The 18,473-nt window shown below is 45.3% G+C and overlaps 2 protein-coding genes across 2 annotated transcripts; both read left to right on the top strand.

Moving 5' to 3' along the window:
- The first annotated feature begins 6,536 nt into the window (after window positions 1-6,536).
- stub1 (STIP1 homology and U-Box containing protein 1) lies at window positions 6,537-11,860 on the top strand. Its single transcript, XM_056430151.1, has 7 exons — window positions 6,537-6,869; window positions 7,034-7,232; window positions 7,590-7,755; window positions 7,837-7,912; window positions 8,045-8,101; window positions 8,904-9,020; window positions 9,872-11,860. The coding sequence occupies exons 1-7, from the start codon at window positions 6,756-6,758 to the stop codon at window positions 9,995-9,997; spliced, it is 855 nt and encodes a 284-aa protein (XP_056286126.1). The 5' UTR covers window positions 6,537-6,755; the 3' UTR covers window positions 9,998-11,860.
- A 93-nt stretch (window positions 11,861-11,953) lies between these two features.
- crp1 (C-reactive protein 1) lies at window positions 11,954-15,653 on the top strand. The gene is made up of 3 exons (XM_056430152.1): window positions 11,954-13,176; window positions 13,275-13,741; window positions 14,761-15,653. Exons 1-3 carry the CDS (start codon window positions 12,978-12,980, stop codon window positions 14,923-14,925), a joined length of 831 nt encoding a protein of 276 aa, XP_056286127.1. The 5' UTR covers window positions 11,954-12,977; the 3' UTR covers window positions 14,926-15,653.
- Window positions 15,654-18,473: the final 2,820 nt, after the last annotated feature.

An 18,473-nucleotide genomic window follows, 5' to 3' on the forward strand; every position in this document is an offset into this window, starting at 1 on the left:
TCAAAACAGAGAAAGAAAATAGTCAGAGGAATCATCTCAACATGTCTGACGTTGATCCCATCCATGTCTAATGAGCGGCAGCATCCAGACACAGGGAAGTCTTCCTTATTGATCAGTTAAATATGTATATCAGTCTAAACCAGCAGAGCTGCTCAGACTATCTGACAAACAACACAGCGCTAATTACACAGCGGCATTTATTTTGCAAGTGAAAAGAGTCAAATGAATTCACTACTTGTTGCCCTCAAAACTACAATGGAATAAAAGCAGTGTCCACACTATGTAGACGAGTTTCTGCTGAAACCCCCACTCTGGCCACCAGGGGTATGGCGACTGCTTTATATGTCCGCGCCGTGAGCTTCTGTAAAACTATAAATACAGTTTTCTAAGTGTCACAAATCCCCCGGAATGAATCTTCCTATCATTAGAATATTAGAATATGCATGAGTGGAGGAGCCGACCGGATTCCCAGCAGCTCGGCCTGTGGAAATCTCCGACGTGTATCTTCTGAATCCTCTGCAGAAAAGGACTGTCACATGATCAATGAGCCCAAACACATGTCTGGCTCAGAAGCTTTTTCTCTTTTCTTGCAATTTACTCTGACCAAGCGTTTAGCTCTCGGGATCGTGTGCATCATGACCACCAATAGGGAGTTTTATTGAAACAGGGAAAAAGCTGCCAGAGCACGCCTGCTAAGTAGCTGCAGAGAGTTCAGATCTGATCTATTTATACCTCTTGTTCTCGGTATTGTACGAGTTTTTTAATTCAGTAAAGAGGGGGAAATTCACTATACACACACACACACATATATATATATATATGTGTGTGTGTGTGTGTGTGTGTGAATATAGTGAATATATATATATATATATGGAGAGAAAGAGAGAGAGAGAAATATAATATATGAATAATATAAATTATAAATGTCTGGAAGCAAATAACGTCTTGGAGAGCAGTGGTTTAAGAATAGTGTGTGTGTGTGTGTGTGTGTGTGTGTGTGTGTGCGTGCGTGCATGAGTGTCGCTATTCATTTGTCCGCTCATGTCTGACTGCTCTGAAAATCTTCTGCAAAGGCCTGTCAATCAAATATAACATTCGCCTTTTCCTGATCCGCCCTGGAGGACTGTGAACAATCACACACACACACACACACACACACACAATTAGCCCATTGCTCATTATGTCTGCTTTAACTCTTTTGGGTTGTGTTGGGGTGTGTGGGGGGGGGGGGGAGCAGGGGGGGGGGGTTGGTGACCCCAAAGAGATGACCTCAGGGGACATTTGAGGAGTCACAGGGGGAGTCGCAGTGAGGGCCGGGGGATGGGCCGTGGACGTTCAGGGAGGGAGAGCCGATGCTGGTCGTGTTCTCTCCTGTGAAGATCTCCATTGATTTGAGTGAAACACACAGATAGGCATCACTAGAGAATTGCATAACTTTACTCGAACAATTGCCTTTGAATTGACAAAGTGATGAGATACAACTCAAACAAAGCTCATTATGTAAAAGAATGCAATCTTAATCTTTTGCACCCTGCAATTAATAACAATCAGTAAACAAATAGTGTTTCCAAATCTTGATATACATGGATGTTATTAACAGTTAACTTATGAATAGCTGCAGCGGTGGAGGAGGGGAGGATGAGTTTCCCTCTGCACCCTGAACTGCTCACGCTCAAGAGTTTTGATTTCCCTCCAAAAACTCTTTTGTAAAACTTCTCCCCGCCATTTATAGACAGGAGCCTCCTCCACCCCCATCCATCACACATCACTCCATGGTGTGTGTGTGTGTGTGTGTCTGTGTGTGTGTGTGTGTTTTGGGATGTGGGGGAGTCTCGGTCAGTGTGCTGTTAACCCCCCAGGGTGTCAAAGAGTTTGGGACTAACGCAGCAAGTTTAAAAAACAAACTATTTAATTCCAGTTTACTTAAGCTTTAGGTCTCAAATTAAAATACACAGCAGACATCAAGACTGAGACAAAAAATAATCTATCAACAGCATAAATAAAGTTTCTTATGTCATGCACATGTTCAATTTTAGTTGTGGCTGATCCTAAAATATCTTTAAATCCTGGGATCCTTTGCACAGGATTTTGTTTATTAGCATTTTTAAATCCGACTTTTTAGTTTGCCAAAGATTAGACTCTCCTTAACAAACCATGTGATGTTGTTTCACTGTTTAAGTGTGTGTGTGTGTGTGTGTGTGTGCGAGGCCTGAATAAGATGAGTTATTCCACCCCCTCCCTTTGTCAGGAAGCTTAATCACGGTTGCAGAGGTGTGTGGCTGACCTTTGACCCCTGGGTATCTCTGGCCTTTCTCTTACATGCCTTTGGCTTCGCTTCAGGATAAACCTCATTTAACTCTTAACCCAAGGAGTCGGCTTTAGCAACCGGTGAGTTCAAGAATGTGTATAAAAGCACATTTACACAGCCACTTTAAATGATTACCAAACACTTCTAACCACTGATGTACTAAAGTGATCACAAGTCTCCCATTGCATTCCTCCAGTAGTGTTTCTAGACACCTTTTGGAGATAATAGTCAGTCATTTTATTTGAAAAAATAAAAATATCCCGTAACTGGAGTTGAAGTAACTTTATCGATGTTAACAAAATGGAAATATGTAGAGCAGTTCACAATGAATAATAAGTTTGAAAAGAAAAACAATTTGAATTTAGTGCACTGTATTTTGTAATGTCAATGTTTTCCCACTGAGAAACACTTCTTCTCATCCTTCTGAAGTTGTTATGAGCACGACCAACAACGTTCCTATTCTAAAAGCTCACTCAGAAACTTGGGGCGCATTTCACATTAATTACCTTTTTACTTGCAATACATTGTAAATGCAGATTTTCACAAGCAGCTTTAATTATTTGATGAACATCAACGTTTTATTTTGTGTCTGTATTCTGGCACAAGAGCAGATTATAGGGCCGAGCAAGTGAAGGTAAGGAGGGACGTTGTGATTGACAGCTGGCCGTGTGTGTGTGTGTGTGTGTGTGATGAGTTTTATTAGACGTCACAGTGTGATAGTTAATTACAGAGCAGGCATTTAAAAAAAAGTGTGTAACAGGCTTAGAGGAGCTTGTAAAAGGAAATAATTGCAAAACATGTTTTTACTCACAAACAGTGACATAACATGAATTATACTGAGAGTATGACGTTATTATCTCTCACATGAGGAACATACTCCGGCAACCTTCCTTTCATTAGGTTCAATCAGCTGAGGTGTAAATTGAAACAATCGTTTCCTGCATTTCCATCTCCTTTCAGTGAAGACAGTGGAACTATTATTGTACTTGTGTGTCCATGTTGCATTCAGACCCACTTGAACAAACTGCATTAAGTCTATGAGCCTTTCCCCTTCCCCAAAACGAGCAAACCCACCAAACAAAGGGCCACCATTGTGGATAAACACTGCTTTTGTTTTACCCATTTGAACCTGAGGTTTCCCTTAACGCTAAGGAGAGTGTGTTCGCCCTCTTTCTCTTTTCAGATGCTTTGGCGCTGAATAGCGGAGACCACTGCCAAATGGAGAAACGTCTACACAGGCAGAAAGAAAGACCAAAATCCATCAGGAAGTGGCTGCTTTTCAGCTGTGCCAGAGGAGCCGGGCAACTTCCTGGTGTCGTTGCCAAGGTGACTGGAAGCTCAGCCAGCTGGTGCAGCGGGCAGCAGTGGGTTTGATGGGGGGGGGGGGGGGGGGGGGGGGGCAGAGAGCTGGTGAGCGATGCTGAGGCCGTTTGAATGGAGGCACTTTGAAAATGCTTCCATACGAACCATCACAGTGTGGAGTTTCTATCATGTTCATTATCCCTTGAAAACATCTCTTCTCTCCTCCAGTTGATATCACAATATTTAGTTGGAGAAGATGTTATTGTCTATAACCCTTTACTATGGCAGACAACTACACTGACATTATGTGGAAGTCAGATGTCCTCTGGTTTTCTCTCTGAGGAACATGTTTATAGGAGATGAGTAAATACCACACAATAGTTTAATAATCATATAAATTACGAGCAAGCAGGGTGATTTAAATACTGGCATGTACTGAGAAAGCTTTGACATTGCTCACATCAATAATGAAAAAACAAACATAGATATTTAAAATCTTTTAAAATGTCAATCAAGGATACGAGTCAGTCAAACCTTGATGATGTCCCCTAAATGATGATGTGTGTTTCTTGTGCAAAGAAAACTAGTACAGAATTATATTTGTGTTTAAATTCTGATTACATGATGGAAAATCCAATATTTTTTGACAACTATATATTTCTTAAAGTGAGAGCACATGTGGTTTGGAGCACACAGCAAGAATTAGAGTAAAACTGAGTGACAGAGGTTGGTATTATGCACTTATAGATAACAGCAAACATGCATTTATATTCATATACAGTCTCTGTGTTATAATATTTTCTCTACTAAATATAACCTGTGAAAAAAGAAAAAAAATCAGATAAAAAATGTAGTAAATGCTTCATGATTTAAGGTTCACATCTTCAAATCTAAACGTGCCACATTAATGTGGCGATCTTCATTATCTCACTCGTCTATAACTTTTACAGACATGGAGGCCGGCTGGGTCGGTGGGTGTTCTGGGGGATCAGGGGACCGACTGGCGGAGATAGGTAAACACAGCTGGGGCCACAGTGCTGGTGGCTCTGCAGCTCAACGGCCCCTTCACACATTTATCAGTGTGTTTGCTCAGGGGATGTGGTCTAATCTCCACACGTGGATCTCTGTGCGGCGCCTCCTCAAAAGCACAACGGGCTGGGGTGAAAACGACCCGTCCACAGTAGGACCAGCCTTACTAATTCCTCCACGGCTAAACTTCAATGCTCATTTCTTTATAAAGGCCTATAAAGGTCATCTATGGATCTGTCTCTGTGTGTGGTTGATTCCCTCTGTGGGTGGGATGGCTCTGATGATATACACAACATTCTTGATCATAATCATCCCATTTTTCTGAACATGCCTCCCATAAATGAATAGACTTTTTGTGTCATGAAGGGACAGTTTACAGCCCCCCTCCACCTTCCTCTCTCTCACACACACACACACACACACACGCACACATTTTTTCAATTTTATTTTGTTTATCTGTGACATGAAATATTTTGGCACATGGTGCTTTCATCATCCTTACTTATCAGGAGTTACTATTTGAGTCAGTCAAGGCACCTGTCAATGAACGACATTCAAGTGTTTTTAATTCTAAAGTTTCCTATTAAAAAGAAAAAACTGAGTTAAGATTTTGCACTTTTGAGCTTTGGATAAAACGTTGTTATTGAGCGCCATCTGCGGGCTAATACTAGTGTTGTCTCCACTCGTTGGAGCAGAACATCACGTTCCTCATTACAGTTATCAAAATATATCTGTATTCTTGTTGTTCTTAGTTTGTACTCTAGGTTGAAATGCACTTATTGTAAGTCGCTTTGGATAAAAGCGTCTGCTAAATGACATGTAATGTAATGTAATATCAGAATCAGAATCAGAATCAGTTTTATTGGCCAAGTAGTTTGCACAACAAGGAATTTGTCTTGGTAAAGTGTTTCTGTGCTTACACAAAATGTACATTACAACACAGAACAAACAAAAACAAGTAGTGCAGAACAGAACAAACAGTGCAAAACAGTGCAACGGTCTAAGAAGTAAAGTGACTTAAGTATATACAAGAAGAAGTGGAGAGTGCGAGAAGAGAAGGGATAAATATATATATTAAATATATTAAAACAAATATATGTTTAAACATGTCATGCTAAATCGACAGCATTTACATGAATTGTTTGTTCTCTTAATTCACATGTTCTCGAAAATACACAATTGATCTAAGCTAGACGATTTCGCGTTTGGTTCCTTTCGGCTTCCGTCAACGTCGCTTGACGTCAGCATAACAACAACCTGACAGCTCGCGGGGAACATATCGATAAAGATATCAAACCATATATAATCGGTTTCACCTGGATGTAAGATTACTTCTTACGGTGAGGCGTGGACACGGAGGAGCTCAGGTACAAACCAGAACTCGCATCGATAGGGGGAAAAAGAAGGCAGAAGGCTGTGTAGCAAACAAGCTAACCTAGCTTTAGCTCATTTCTCTTTTGTGAGGCTGCTGAGCAATTTTCAGGTAAATGCGAGACATGCAAAGACGACGATTTCAGGCCCATAATACCTGTAGAGCAAAGAGTTGCTGATGCATCGTGTTCCTACAGGCAATACACGCGTACACCGACAACATAGCGTTAGTTTACTACGCTCGCTGAGCTAACGAGCTAACGCTAACGTGAAGCAGCGATCCCTTGTTTGCTTTAACAGCTGATGAAGAGCTCGACGTCATCCCTCCGTCGCGCTGCCTTCTTCTGCAATCACTATATAACAAATACTAGTAAAGCAGAGCTTCAATAACAACTCCAACATTATTTGTTTACAACCTCCAACGACGTCGTCGTCCCAGTTTCACCGCCTCGCACCGACCCGAGTGGACCCCACCCAGCTGCTCGTTCAGTCACGACTGGTGCTGGTTTAATTAATAGATAACTCGCCGCCTCGCTGTAGTGTGCGAGTGTCGGCGCATGGACCGAGCGCCTGTGGAGTGACCCTCCGCCCAGAGGCTGCAGGACTCGAGCGGATCCTCCGTGTCTCCGGTGAGATCCCGGAGGATCACCGGGCCGTCCGAGCAGCTGTCAGCGAGCCAGCCGGAGAGACGGGGAACAGGATCGGGAAGCAGGGCGAGGCGGGCCCCGCGGAGCCGGTGGAGAAGATGGCCGGCAGCCCGGAGAAGAGCTCCACCGCGCAGGAGCTGAAGGAGCAGGGGAACCGGCTGTTCCTCTGCCGCAAGTACCAGGAGGCGGCGACGTGCTACAGCAAGGCCATCGTGAGTGGCTGTCCTCGTGAGCACGGCTGTATGAACGGGGGAACGGCCTCTTCTTGACAAGAACCATTAAAACACAGTATTGTCTTTGTTAAAAAGACAATATATTCACATTTGTGTAGTTTCGTGGTGTTAAACTGAATGTTCTGGCATGTCCTGTCTCCCAGAACCGTAATCCATCAGTGGCGGTGTACTACACCAACAGGGCCCTGTGCCATGTGAAGCTGCAGCAGCATGACAAGGCTCTGGCAGACTGTAAGCACGCGCTGGAGCTGGACAGCCAGTCGGTGAAGGCCCACTTCTTCCTGGGCCAGTGTCACCTGGAGCTGGAGAACTACGACGAGGCCATCGGCAACCTGCAGAAAGGTCAGAGCAGACTGTGTGAGACGGTGGAACCGCTGCAACGTTCTGCGGTCGTGTGTAGAAGCAGCGTGCTCATATATTACACAATGTTACTCGTGTATTTCCTCATTTATATTTAAGTTTGTACAGCTCCTCTATTCTGAGGCGCTTTAGAGACACGGCATATATTTGCAGGGATGTTTTACAGTATGCTTTGTCAGCTTTATAGCTTTGGAATAATAAGAATGCTGCAAGGAAAGGTATAAAGGGTTTTACGCATCTACGTTGTTGATATGCTGTCTATAAGAAATGTCAGGAGGTGAGACATGTAGGAAACACTTTAATGGAATACCAGTGTTGCTGTAATACTGTCTTCTCCAGCTTTTAACCTGGCAAAAGAACAAAGACTGAATTTTGGAGATGACATCCCGAGCGCCTTGCGCATCGCGAAGAAGAAACGATGGAATAACATCGAGGAGAAACGCATCAACCAGGAGAACGAGTTGCACGCCTACCTGACGAAACTCATCCTGGCTGAGAAGGAAAGGTGAGACTGAGTGTCATGAGGATCTCATCATATTGCTGTCTGGGTCAAAGGGTAATAAATAATAACTTTGTATTCATGCAGCGAACTTGAAGAATACAAAGAGAAACAGGACAACAATCAAAACGGAGGCGACGGGGCCAAGATTGCATCAAAACATGCAAGTTTTATATCTGTCTTTGACTTTCTGGCTTGTTATTCTTGACGAGCTAATCCAGTAATTATAGTGTTATCGTAATTTAACTGAATACTCATGAATATGTCTGGTAACATGGGAATGTGGCCTTCTTAGGACAAGTATCTCATGGACATGGAGGAGCTCTTCTCTCAAGTAGATGAGAAAAGAAAAGTGAGTATGAACATTATTATGAATATAAATGGAGCATGTAAGAGTTTATCATTGGATTCCTCCCCTCATCGATTTCCCAAACCAAATTATTTTTATGATGTGCTGACTGGAATTCGTCCCAGCATGCATTGGGCAAAAGCAGGAAACATGTACAGGTAGCCATGGTCCATTACACGGCTGACGCACACGGGTCATGTTCACCCACACGGATGCATCTCTGCCAACAGGACACGCCTCCTTCACGCCGTCGTCTTTGATCGTTGACATGGCAACAGGAGACATTTTTTGATTTTGTTGTGGACAATCTTTCTGTGATAATTGGTTGTACGTTCAAATGATCTGCTGCCGGCAGCTTTAATGCACCTTTACTCCAGACGGGCGGCCTGTGTCCGGCCCAAGCTGTTTCTATGGTAACCATCACTGTTTGTTTGCCAGGGTTGCGGTGTTAAATGATCCCTGCTGCAGTTGGTTGTCGTTGACTGACCTGGGGTAGTCGTGTTATCTTCAGTTAATATGACATCATACTGAAGGACAACGTGGTGTTCAGTGTCGAGCTGGGGAATCCAAATGAAGGATATCTTTCTCAAAACAATACCTTTTTTATTATAACATTTTGATAATATTTAATCTAAACTTTGGACTGGATGATGTTGTTTCAGAAGACATTAACATAGATTGTTATTGCCAAGCGGCAGAATCAATACCCTGTAAGACCAGGAACCAATGAGATCCAAGCTCGAGGGCATGGGAGCAATTCTGATGTCGTATCTAATCTATGCATCTCTTGTTGTCATCTGTTCAGAAGCGGGAGATCCCAGATTACCTGTGTGGTAAAATCAGCTTTGAGCTGATGAGGGAGCCCTGCATCACACCCAGCGGCATCACCTACGACCGCAAGGACATCGAAGAGCACCTCCAGGTGAACGCCTCGCCGGCCGCACACCTTTTACCTTTATCTTATTGGATTGTCCATCAGTCTGTCCATCCGTCCACACAGTATGAACATCCGTACGCCCCGTTCTCAAGAATGTGATATCTCAGGAACGCCTGCATGGCTTTTCTTCATATTTGGCACTTAATAATATGTTTTGCTCACTTCGAATGCAGAACGCTGCGATCAAACTCTCATTTTGACCAGATTGTGTCATTTTCACATGACGCTAATCCACAGTATGAACTACATTTACATGGTTTGTGTCCTGAATCTATAACTATTCTAAGTTTAGGACATTTAGGACGGACAACACATTGACTTATGTAATCCTACTGTAATTCTAATTCTAGTTTCTATGCGGTTCCAATTGCTTGAGAAGTGTGGCGTATGTGAAGTACATTTGAGGACACTTACAGTTTCTCAAAATGCAGTGAAGTAAATATCGATGCCCACTTTAATATTAACGCTAGACCACAATGCATTGACGATTATCACATCTTGAAAGTGACGTTTGAAATGTTCAAAAAGAGAAATTCGGATTACAGACTTTCCAATTGGTGATTTTCAAAGTAAAGTGCAACACATTCATTGGCGTTTCATTTTCTACAGACTAGTGGCTCCATTTCAAAAGGAGGTATTTAGTAGGATTCAAATCTACGTCATGATTGACTTCCCTATTCTCGTGAGCCCGTGTGGTGTTTATTTAAAGCCTTCATTCTGAAGTGTTAACTGAAATGAAACATTTTATTGGAGGTGGAGTTGTACCCAAATAAAATGGTCTTTTTATGCATAACATCCAGAAGCCAACTCTCACATGTCACCTGCTCTGGTTACAGCGAGTGGGTCATTTTGACCCGGTCACCAGGAGCGCCCTGACCCAGGACCAGCTGATCCCCAACCTGGCCATGAAGGAAGTGATCGATGCCTTTATCCAGGAGAACGGCTGGGTGGAGGACTACTAAAGGACCCCCCCACCCCCCACCTCCCATCCCTCCATCATATCCAAACCCGGACAACACGAGACTGTAGAGAACAGACCACCCCTCGCCTGGAGATGTACTTTATATACGAGCGGTAAAGCCACACAATGGACGAGCCAATGAGAGCCCTGCATCTCATTCTGCCTCCTCCTCCCCTCATTGTATCTTTGCTGTAAGACTCCCGCTCCTCCCTCCTGAGGCTCGTGTTCATGGCCTGCTGCTCCCTTTAAGAACCTCTTCATTCTGCTCTTTCTATTCGTGTTCTCTCACTCCCCCTTCCCTCTCACGCTGCACCAAGTCTCTCGAGCCTGACTCCCTTCTTTAAATGCGGGGCCACGTTCTCAGGTCTGTCTGGCTCCCTCCCTCCTCTCTGCCTCTGAGGGCCACAGTCCTTGGATAGCATCAGCATTGCACTCCAGTGTTTCACAGAAACCACCAATATTAGCGAAAGACATCTTACACACGTAGTTTAACACAAAAGTACATTTTCCTTTTACTTGGCGTTTACTCCAGTATTTCTTGGTTATTTTTGTATGAAACATTGAAGTGTTTGCCCACTTTTTAATCACATTAGCTGAAGTGGTACCTGAAATGCCAAAAAAAACGACAACTTCTCAACGAGAATGACTAGTTTGCGTGTAAGTTTTACTTGATACTGTCTCTTCTCCACCTCCAGGTGGCGCTCCTCGCATACCCACCCATGTCACCATGCTGTAATATTTTTTGAAAATATATATTTTGTTCTTTGCATATCAATCACACCCCTTGACAGACAATTTAAATATGTTGAATGTATGCATAGTGCTCTTAGGTTTAGACCTGACCTACAGTAATTCATAAATGTTTTCTCTCAAGATGAAATTGGGTTTTCATGCAAGTCGACCTTTGAACGGGATGCAGAAAATCAATAGAAATGACCGCTGGATAGAAAATGAGTTTTCACATAGCTGGATAGAATTTGAAAATGTTTGCATATTGTTATCTGGCAAGAGTTGTTCAGGTCGAAGCTCCAAATCTGCTTCGGAGAACGGTCTGTGCCGTCTGTCGTTCATAGAAACAAAAGAAGAAGTGCTTGGCCGTTGTGTTTGGCTCGTGCTGTTTGCCATGATGAATGATCGCGGACGCTCGCATCAAGCATGCGGCGAATTTGTTCTTTTCCTATGCAAAGGCAAGAGGTAGATACCTATTGTGTTTCCTCTTTAAGCTGTTCACTCTGTGCACCGTGTAATGTCCCAGCTTGCAGCAGCTTATGTCAGCCGGTCATCAGCGTGAGACTCGGTTCATGTTCCAGTGTCTCGCTGCAGGGCTTTGGGGTTCATCGCTGTGCCGTCCTCCTCCTGGGGGAGAAATGCTGCAAGAGTTATGACCATTTTATCGCATCCATACCTCAAGTCCACGTTTGTAGGCGCTGGTTCACGGGCCTTCTCCGAAAGACACATCTTCATTTAGCATTAGTTTACAGGTTTTCCAGCCGAAGGCCTGTCTGTGGTGAGTCGGGCCTGTCTGTGGTGAGTCTGGCCTGTCTGTGTGAGTCGGGCCTGTCTGTGGTGAGTCGGGCCTGTCTGTGGTGAGTCTGGCCTGTCTGTGGTGAGTCGGGCCTGTCTGTGTGAGTCGGGCCTGTCTGTGGTGAGTCGGGCCTGTCTGTGGTGAGTCTGGCCTGTCTGTGGTGAGTCGGGCCTGTCGGTGGTTCCTGTCTGTGAGCAGGCGCTGTACATAATGTGCTTGTGTGTCATAGGGTCGTTTCTTTTTCCTTTTTTCTTGAGCAACTGTATTAAATGTAGATATGTTGATAACATTAATGCCTGGTTCAGTTTTCATTTGTCCCCATTAAACGGTGAACTTTGAGTTTGTTGTTTGTGAAGAGAGACGGAGGATGATGACGTCGTCAGGAGCAACAACCAAGAGCAAGCAAATGGTTTCCAACACATGAATAACATGAGCCTTCAATCAATGGTCATTTGGTGAAGCTAATATGAGGTTTTTGGCTTGATGTCTCTTTTTGATCGTGTCATTACCGTCACAAAGCGGCCGCACGGCCATGATGACAAAAGAGGGACACACAGGTAGGAGGGTTTTATTTAACTTGGGCAGCATGAACATAACGTCGGTAGAACAGTGGCGTGTGGAGTCGGTGGTGGAGGTGAGTGTGTGTGTGTGTGTTATATGTTGTGTCGTGTACAGACACATGGGGTCTCAGGACAGAGAGAGAGCTCCCGTGACCAGAGGGTCTTTAAATGCACCGCTGGCACACGGCCCAGGTGTTGCAGTGCTGCTGATTACCTCAGGTGTTTCCACTCTTCTGATTCCCCTTGGCCACGCCCACCTGCAGGAACCCAGCCAGTGGCAGAGAGGGTCCTCACATCTACTGTCAAACACCCAGTGTACATTCTGATTATTCAGGGGGAGCCGAGTCCTTAATCTAAGCAGTTGTCGGCTGTATGGAGGATGACTTCTTCTCCTTCTAGGCAAACCTGTTTATATTGCACACAATGGGCCTGCTGCCCAGCTGTGGAGACCGGCCTGTATGACCCCGCTCTCCATGTCTCATTAACACAATTATATTTACCTCAATTTATATTGACAATCATCTCAAAACACTGACACCACTTAAAACAAGTATCTGCATGGTTACCAGCATCAGTAAGTGAACACATTATTTGCTTTTGTGATTTGGGTGAAATGACCCTTTTAATATCCCCACACAACAACAACAACAACAATCTGCCACAGCTCTGACATCTGCTATGAAAGATTGTTCTCCCCGATGTGAACACTGTGATTCTATGTTCTACACACACACACACACACGCAGCTGAGTAGGTGTGTGTGTGCATCGGTCCACCCGGCCCTCACAGCAGGCCCATTGTCGCCTGGCTGAGGGCGTCACGCGGTGCCCGGAGGGAAGAGGACTGAGCCAGTGGGACCGAGTTATCCACACAGAGGAACAGCAAACCACAGCAACATGGTAAGAAACGCTTTTCTTCTCGTAACCTTTTCACATAACGTGGTTTCTTGCGTGACTTGTCTGCTCGGGGATGGTTCGGACCTCCTTCAAAGGAGTGGATGTGTTGTGTGTTTGAAGACGGTCAACGCTGCCAGCTTCGCTGTGGGAGTCCTCGGCGTCTGTGGATGGTTTCTGACTCTCTCCTCGGCCGGCCACGGTAGGACTCTGACCTGAGGAGACAGAAAGCAGAGCACCATTGTTTAAACTCTGAGGTTTGGCGTGTCACTTCCATCTTCTCTCGTTGTGTCGCCCCAGTGGGTCTGAGGGGCAAAACCCTGGTGTTCCCTTACGAGACGGACTTCAGCTTCGTGGCCCTGATCCCGCAGCAGGAGATGGCGCTCACGGCCTTCACGCTGTGCCTGCGCGTGGCCACCGAGCTGCCGGAGGGCCGCCAGGTCATCCTGTTCGCCTACCGCACGGCCGACTACGACGAGCTCAACGTGTGGCGCGAGAAGGACGGACGATTCTCCTTCTACATGAGCGGCGACGGCGTCACCTTCCAGCTGCCGCCGCTCACCACCTTCCGCACCAGCCTCTGCCTGACCTGGGAGTCTCGCACGGGCCTGTCCGCCTTCTGGGTGGAAGGGAAGCGCAGCACCTACCAGGTTTACAAGCCCGGGCACGCCATCCGGCCGAAAGGCACCGTCCTCCTGGGGCAGGACCCCGACAAAGACCTGGGGGGCTTGGAGGCCGTGCAGAGCTTCGTCGGGGAGGTGACCGATGTCAGAAATCAGAATCAGAATCAGAAACAGGTTTATTAATCAAGACCAAGACACCGGCGCGCGTCTGCGGCGCCATCTAGAAAGGGTGGATGAAAACACCATTGCACATAAGCACATACATCTTAGACATGACCAGCCAGCCCGTCCTTCGCCACGGACGCGCGGGGACGCCCCCCCCTGTCACCACCCTGGGGGGCAAGTAGGCGAAGGCGGGGGGGGGGGGGGGAGTGCTTTCAGTGTGATGGCTGATGTATCGTCCTCCCCAGTCCACAACAGACAAAGTTCTCAGTCCACAAGATGGTCGCTGCCATGGAGATGGCCTTGAAGGGTCCTGGGAGAAAACAACCACAGGTGTCTGTGGATAGAGAGAGTCTCGCTTCAGTGATCTTCGGGGAGTTGTTTCCAGTCACGGCCTTGGCCAAGGCCCGTCCTGGTAGAGGGAGCCAGCAGATAAGATTGGGATTGTTTGGTCTTCCAGTAGCTGCAATTCAATTTTGGCACCCACTATTCCTCCATTTTCCTCCCGTTTGCCAATAGGATTTCAAATCGATCCAATTTCATTTGCAGAGCCATCAGCTTCTCCACGATGTTATCATTCTGACGGTTTAATGCCAAAGTCTGAGTGCCAACAACTCTGCCCAACGCGTCAATCATGTCGGGCAGCCTTAGGGGGCTTTTAACAGCTGTCACCGTTTCCTTAATTTTCCGATAAGCCAGGGCAGCGCCAAATCCAAACAGCAGAAATCCTGTAATCATAGTTCAATAGGTAGATGTCTTCGTCCTCCACGGAGAGTGGTGCTAGGCACAAGACCCGCCACGCAGCGCGTCCGCCATGTATCCAGCAACACCAGCAGGACAGGCAGGTTCCCCGAACCGAGCTCTCGTTAGAAGATGGTGTCAATGCGTTTGGGGACCAGTTGATTCATGGTTTTTAGTTCAAGAGCGATGCGGAAGACAGACAAGACATGAAGGTCATGGGGAGGAGAGGGAGAGAAAAATGCGACCGCCTTCGGAGAGAGCCAAATCCAGTGGGACCGCGTGTGAACATGTGGGACCGCGTGCTCTCCAGGAGCTCCATCCAGGCCTGGCACTACGGGCACACGGTCCCCAAAGGAAACATCTTCGACTGGGGCAGCATGGAGTACGAGCTGAACGGCAACGTGATGGTGGTGGAGGAAGACTGACGGGTGGAGTCGGATGCAGGGAGGGACGAGGCTTGAGAGGTCTGTGTCGGACACTGAGATGTGAATGTCATCGTTAGATTGTGTGTTTCATGCCAGGGCCCATCAGCTGCTCTCCCATAAAGCTCACCAGTCTCTTGCCTTCTGGGTGATTCGGTGAAGGAGATGGAAGCGCTCTCGTCTGCGTACCCGCCGATATGTCTGCAGCATTCTGCACGACTAAAGCTAATGCGTTGTGATTTTACACCATTTACCTTTTGCTAAACACTAACTCAGTTTAGAGTCACGGTGTTGTTCTAATATTTGCATTTTTTCAAAGTTCTGCTTGTCTTTACATCTCAAAGCTTCATCCTTTGATGGAACCAATCGGTACATATGACACAGAGTAGATGTGCCAGATGTATCCATAGGGTGGCACTCTGGACCCGTTCCCATCAAACAGGAACTCAAGTGATTATCGTGGCTCATATGATACGGCATCGTTATGAACTGAGGGTTTTAACGAGGAAACGGAAATCTGATTAAAATGCTGCTTATTTAACGTATTGAAGAAGACGATAGTGACATGTTCTCTATATGGATAACTGCAATGCAGTAGAAAACTACAGGTACAAATGTGTTTAAAAAAACACAAACATGCATATTTTTAAACATCTGGTATCATACGTGCAATTAGGATAATTTTTTGATTCTATTGATAATAAAATAAGTGAAGCGGATCATAAAGCAGTCCACTGGGAGTTGCGTTGTTCCTACTGTAGACTTAATGATTTAACTGCACCTCGGAGACAAATAGCAATTATCATGTTTAATATCCATCGCCATAATGTTGCCGTTGGTTACCGTACTCACTCATGAATCTTCCATGTTTCAACTGATGTAAGAATGCTTTTGGGTCTGAAATAAAAATCTTTCCATATGCATAAATAATAATGTTTGTAATTAGGGAGAATATTCGTCTTTGTACTTTTCCTTTTCTTAATCGTCTTTTTTTCTGGACACATTTTAAAGGAATAATAATATTTTAAAGGAATAATAACTCGATTCCAAGGAGTTGTTAAATGGCTTTTATGTTCATTTGTTTTGAAAGGAAATTCACTCAAGGAGGAAGGGACACTAAGCTTTCACAAACATAGAGAACTAGCCACTTCGCAATCAAGACATTTTAGATGAGAAAGAACTAATTAAGTTTGACTCATTCATCTGTTCCTTGGATTTATTTTCTATTGCTCGTACTCAATTGACACGTTTCCCCTTTTTCAGAAGGCCTTTGTTGAACTCTAGAATGAAAGACGGGTCTTCCTTTAAAGCTTCAGCACCTCTTCCTGACGGGTCTTTGTCTCCATGGTTCCAGTGTTCCTGACAGTCACATGTTACTCATAGAAATCGAGTCATATGGAGCCGCTTCACGAACAATCCCCCTCAGAATCCGCTCAAGGTCAGATCTCCTCCATCCGAGTGTAAGGCAGCATCCCTCCGTCGCAGTGTGCTGTCTCTGCTCGTCACCCTGGCTCGGTGCACTCGTCCTCCCGACGCCGGCATCGTCACCGGCATGACCTCCTTGCAGTGAGACGAGGGAGAAGTTTGCAGCTCATGCAGGCTCCCTTGAGGGTGGGAAAGAGCTGCTTTCCCAGTGTGTGTGTGTGTGTGTTTATTCCCACCAAATCACCCGTCGGCTCTCGCAGCAGCTAAATAAGGAGAAGGCCGGGCCAATGAGTTCTGACTGCAGGTCAGCAGCCAAATGTTCCACCTTCTTGGATGTTGCAATGCATCAATCGCAGTGCCCACTCACTGTGGTAACACCTTTGTGGACCATCTGCCTGAGCCGGGCTTCTCAGCCCTCTGGTACGCACACAGACTCACACACACTCACACACACACACAGACACACACACGGTCTGTTATTTCTTTCTTTTTGCATCTCTACCCAAGAGTGGTACCAATTCTACATATAAACACACATGTGAAAGAGGTTTAACTTTTTTGTTGTGTTTTATTGTTTTACTCATTTTAATTTTAAGACATCTCAAAATATGCTAAATACATAATTTTTTTTTTTTTAAATAACTTGAAAATAATATCAAATATAGAATTGTATAGTTCTGGTATGAAGTGAACCTCTTGGTCTCGAGCGGACGTGTTCACATGTTGTGTCTACACACACGGCACCGCTCCTGTGACAGGAGGACTTAGAGTGTGGAACAGAAGGACAGAATTAGCGGCGATGCGTCTTCACAGAGTGGATAATGATTCCCTGTGTGTCACTCCACTGCATGTGTTATCCAACTAGGCAAACAGTTGCAGGGCTCCTTGTCCCGCTCGCGGTCGGGCCGCCAGTGAGCGCCTGTGAGATCTGCATATTGGCCCCGTGGTGGTGGAAGCTGTCTGAGGACTGCCTGTGCATGCGTGTGGAGCTGGTTGAGGATGTCTTCCACGCGAGAGGAGAGAGACGGCAAGAGGGAGCGTGAGCCGGCGAGGGGAGACAGAAGGAGGGCCGTTCTGGATTCCTTCGAGCAACTCCAAATAGATTTCCAGGCAAAACATATTTGCATACTCAAGACAGTGCTACGAGCTATCCGAGTGAGCGGTGGCATGTGTGCACTGAACAGATGGATCATTTTTTTAGAGCTTTCTTGCAGAAAATGTCAGCCCATTAAATTGAGATCCTGGGCTTTATTCAGCCTGCTTTTGTCCTCAGAGCACGCGAAGGATCATCGAGATGAAGTTGCTCTTGTTTGTCACATTTAGTGATTAGGAGACTAATCAAAAACAGGTTTTAAACATCAACCTCTGTGAACGCATGCAAGCTAAGACGTGGACACTGAGCAGTGCAGTAATACTCTGTCCTCTTGAATAAAAAAACTATTCAGCAAACACTTCTTTTACAACAGCAACTCCACTGAACTGCTATAAGGGCAGAAATTCCCCCCAAAAAGGGAACTTTTCCAAAGCACTACAGTGTGTTGTCTCCTCATGATCATCTTTGATCAAACTAAACACTTATAAAGATGGGTCTCCTGATTACAAATAATTAAATAGTTGGAGCTTGTATATTTTTCAGAATAGAACAAATATTTCATGAAAATTGCGCATTCAAAAAGATGTGATTATATATAATAAAACATAGTATATATATTCTACTTATGCCTGTCTTTTATCTATTTTTCTTTAATTTGTTGTCTCTTTTTGTCTTTTTGTCACATTTCTTTTGTTCAGTGAAACTGGACAAAAATCAATAAATAAAAAGTACAAAAAACAAAAGGATGTGAATTTTTTTTTGTTGAGACATGAACTTCTATTAATGTAATCCTTTCTTGGAGGCTGACCTGCGACCTGAGAGTCAGGTGACTACTTCCCTTTGAGGCGTGTCATCAGACAGCGAGGCCACTCGTTCTCTCCCTCTGTATGAAGGATTCACCAGGCCCTCCCATTAGAGTCAGTCTGAATCCGTGAGGGGCGTGACCACGGCCACACACACCGCCTCCCACCACCTTCAGCAACGCAACTGCAATGTTTGCCAAAAACACACAAAATCACAGCGGTGTCCACTT

The sequence above is a fragment of the Pseudoliparis swirei genome, chromosome 13 (genome assembly GCF_029220125.1).
Source record: "Pseudoliparis swirei isolate HS2019 ecotype Mariana Trench chromosome 13, NWPU_hadal_v1, whole genome shotgun sequence".
Taxonomy (NCBI): Eukaryota; Metazoa; Chordata; class Actinopteri; order Perciformes; family Liparidae; genus Pseudoliparis; species Pseudoliparis swirei.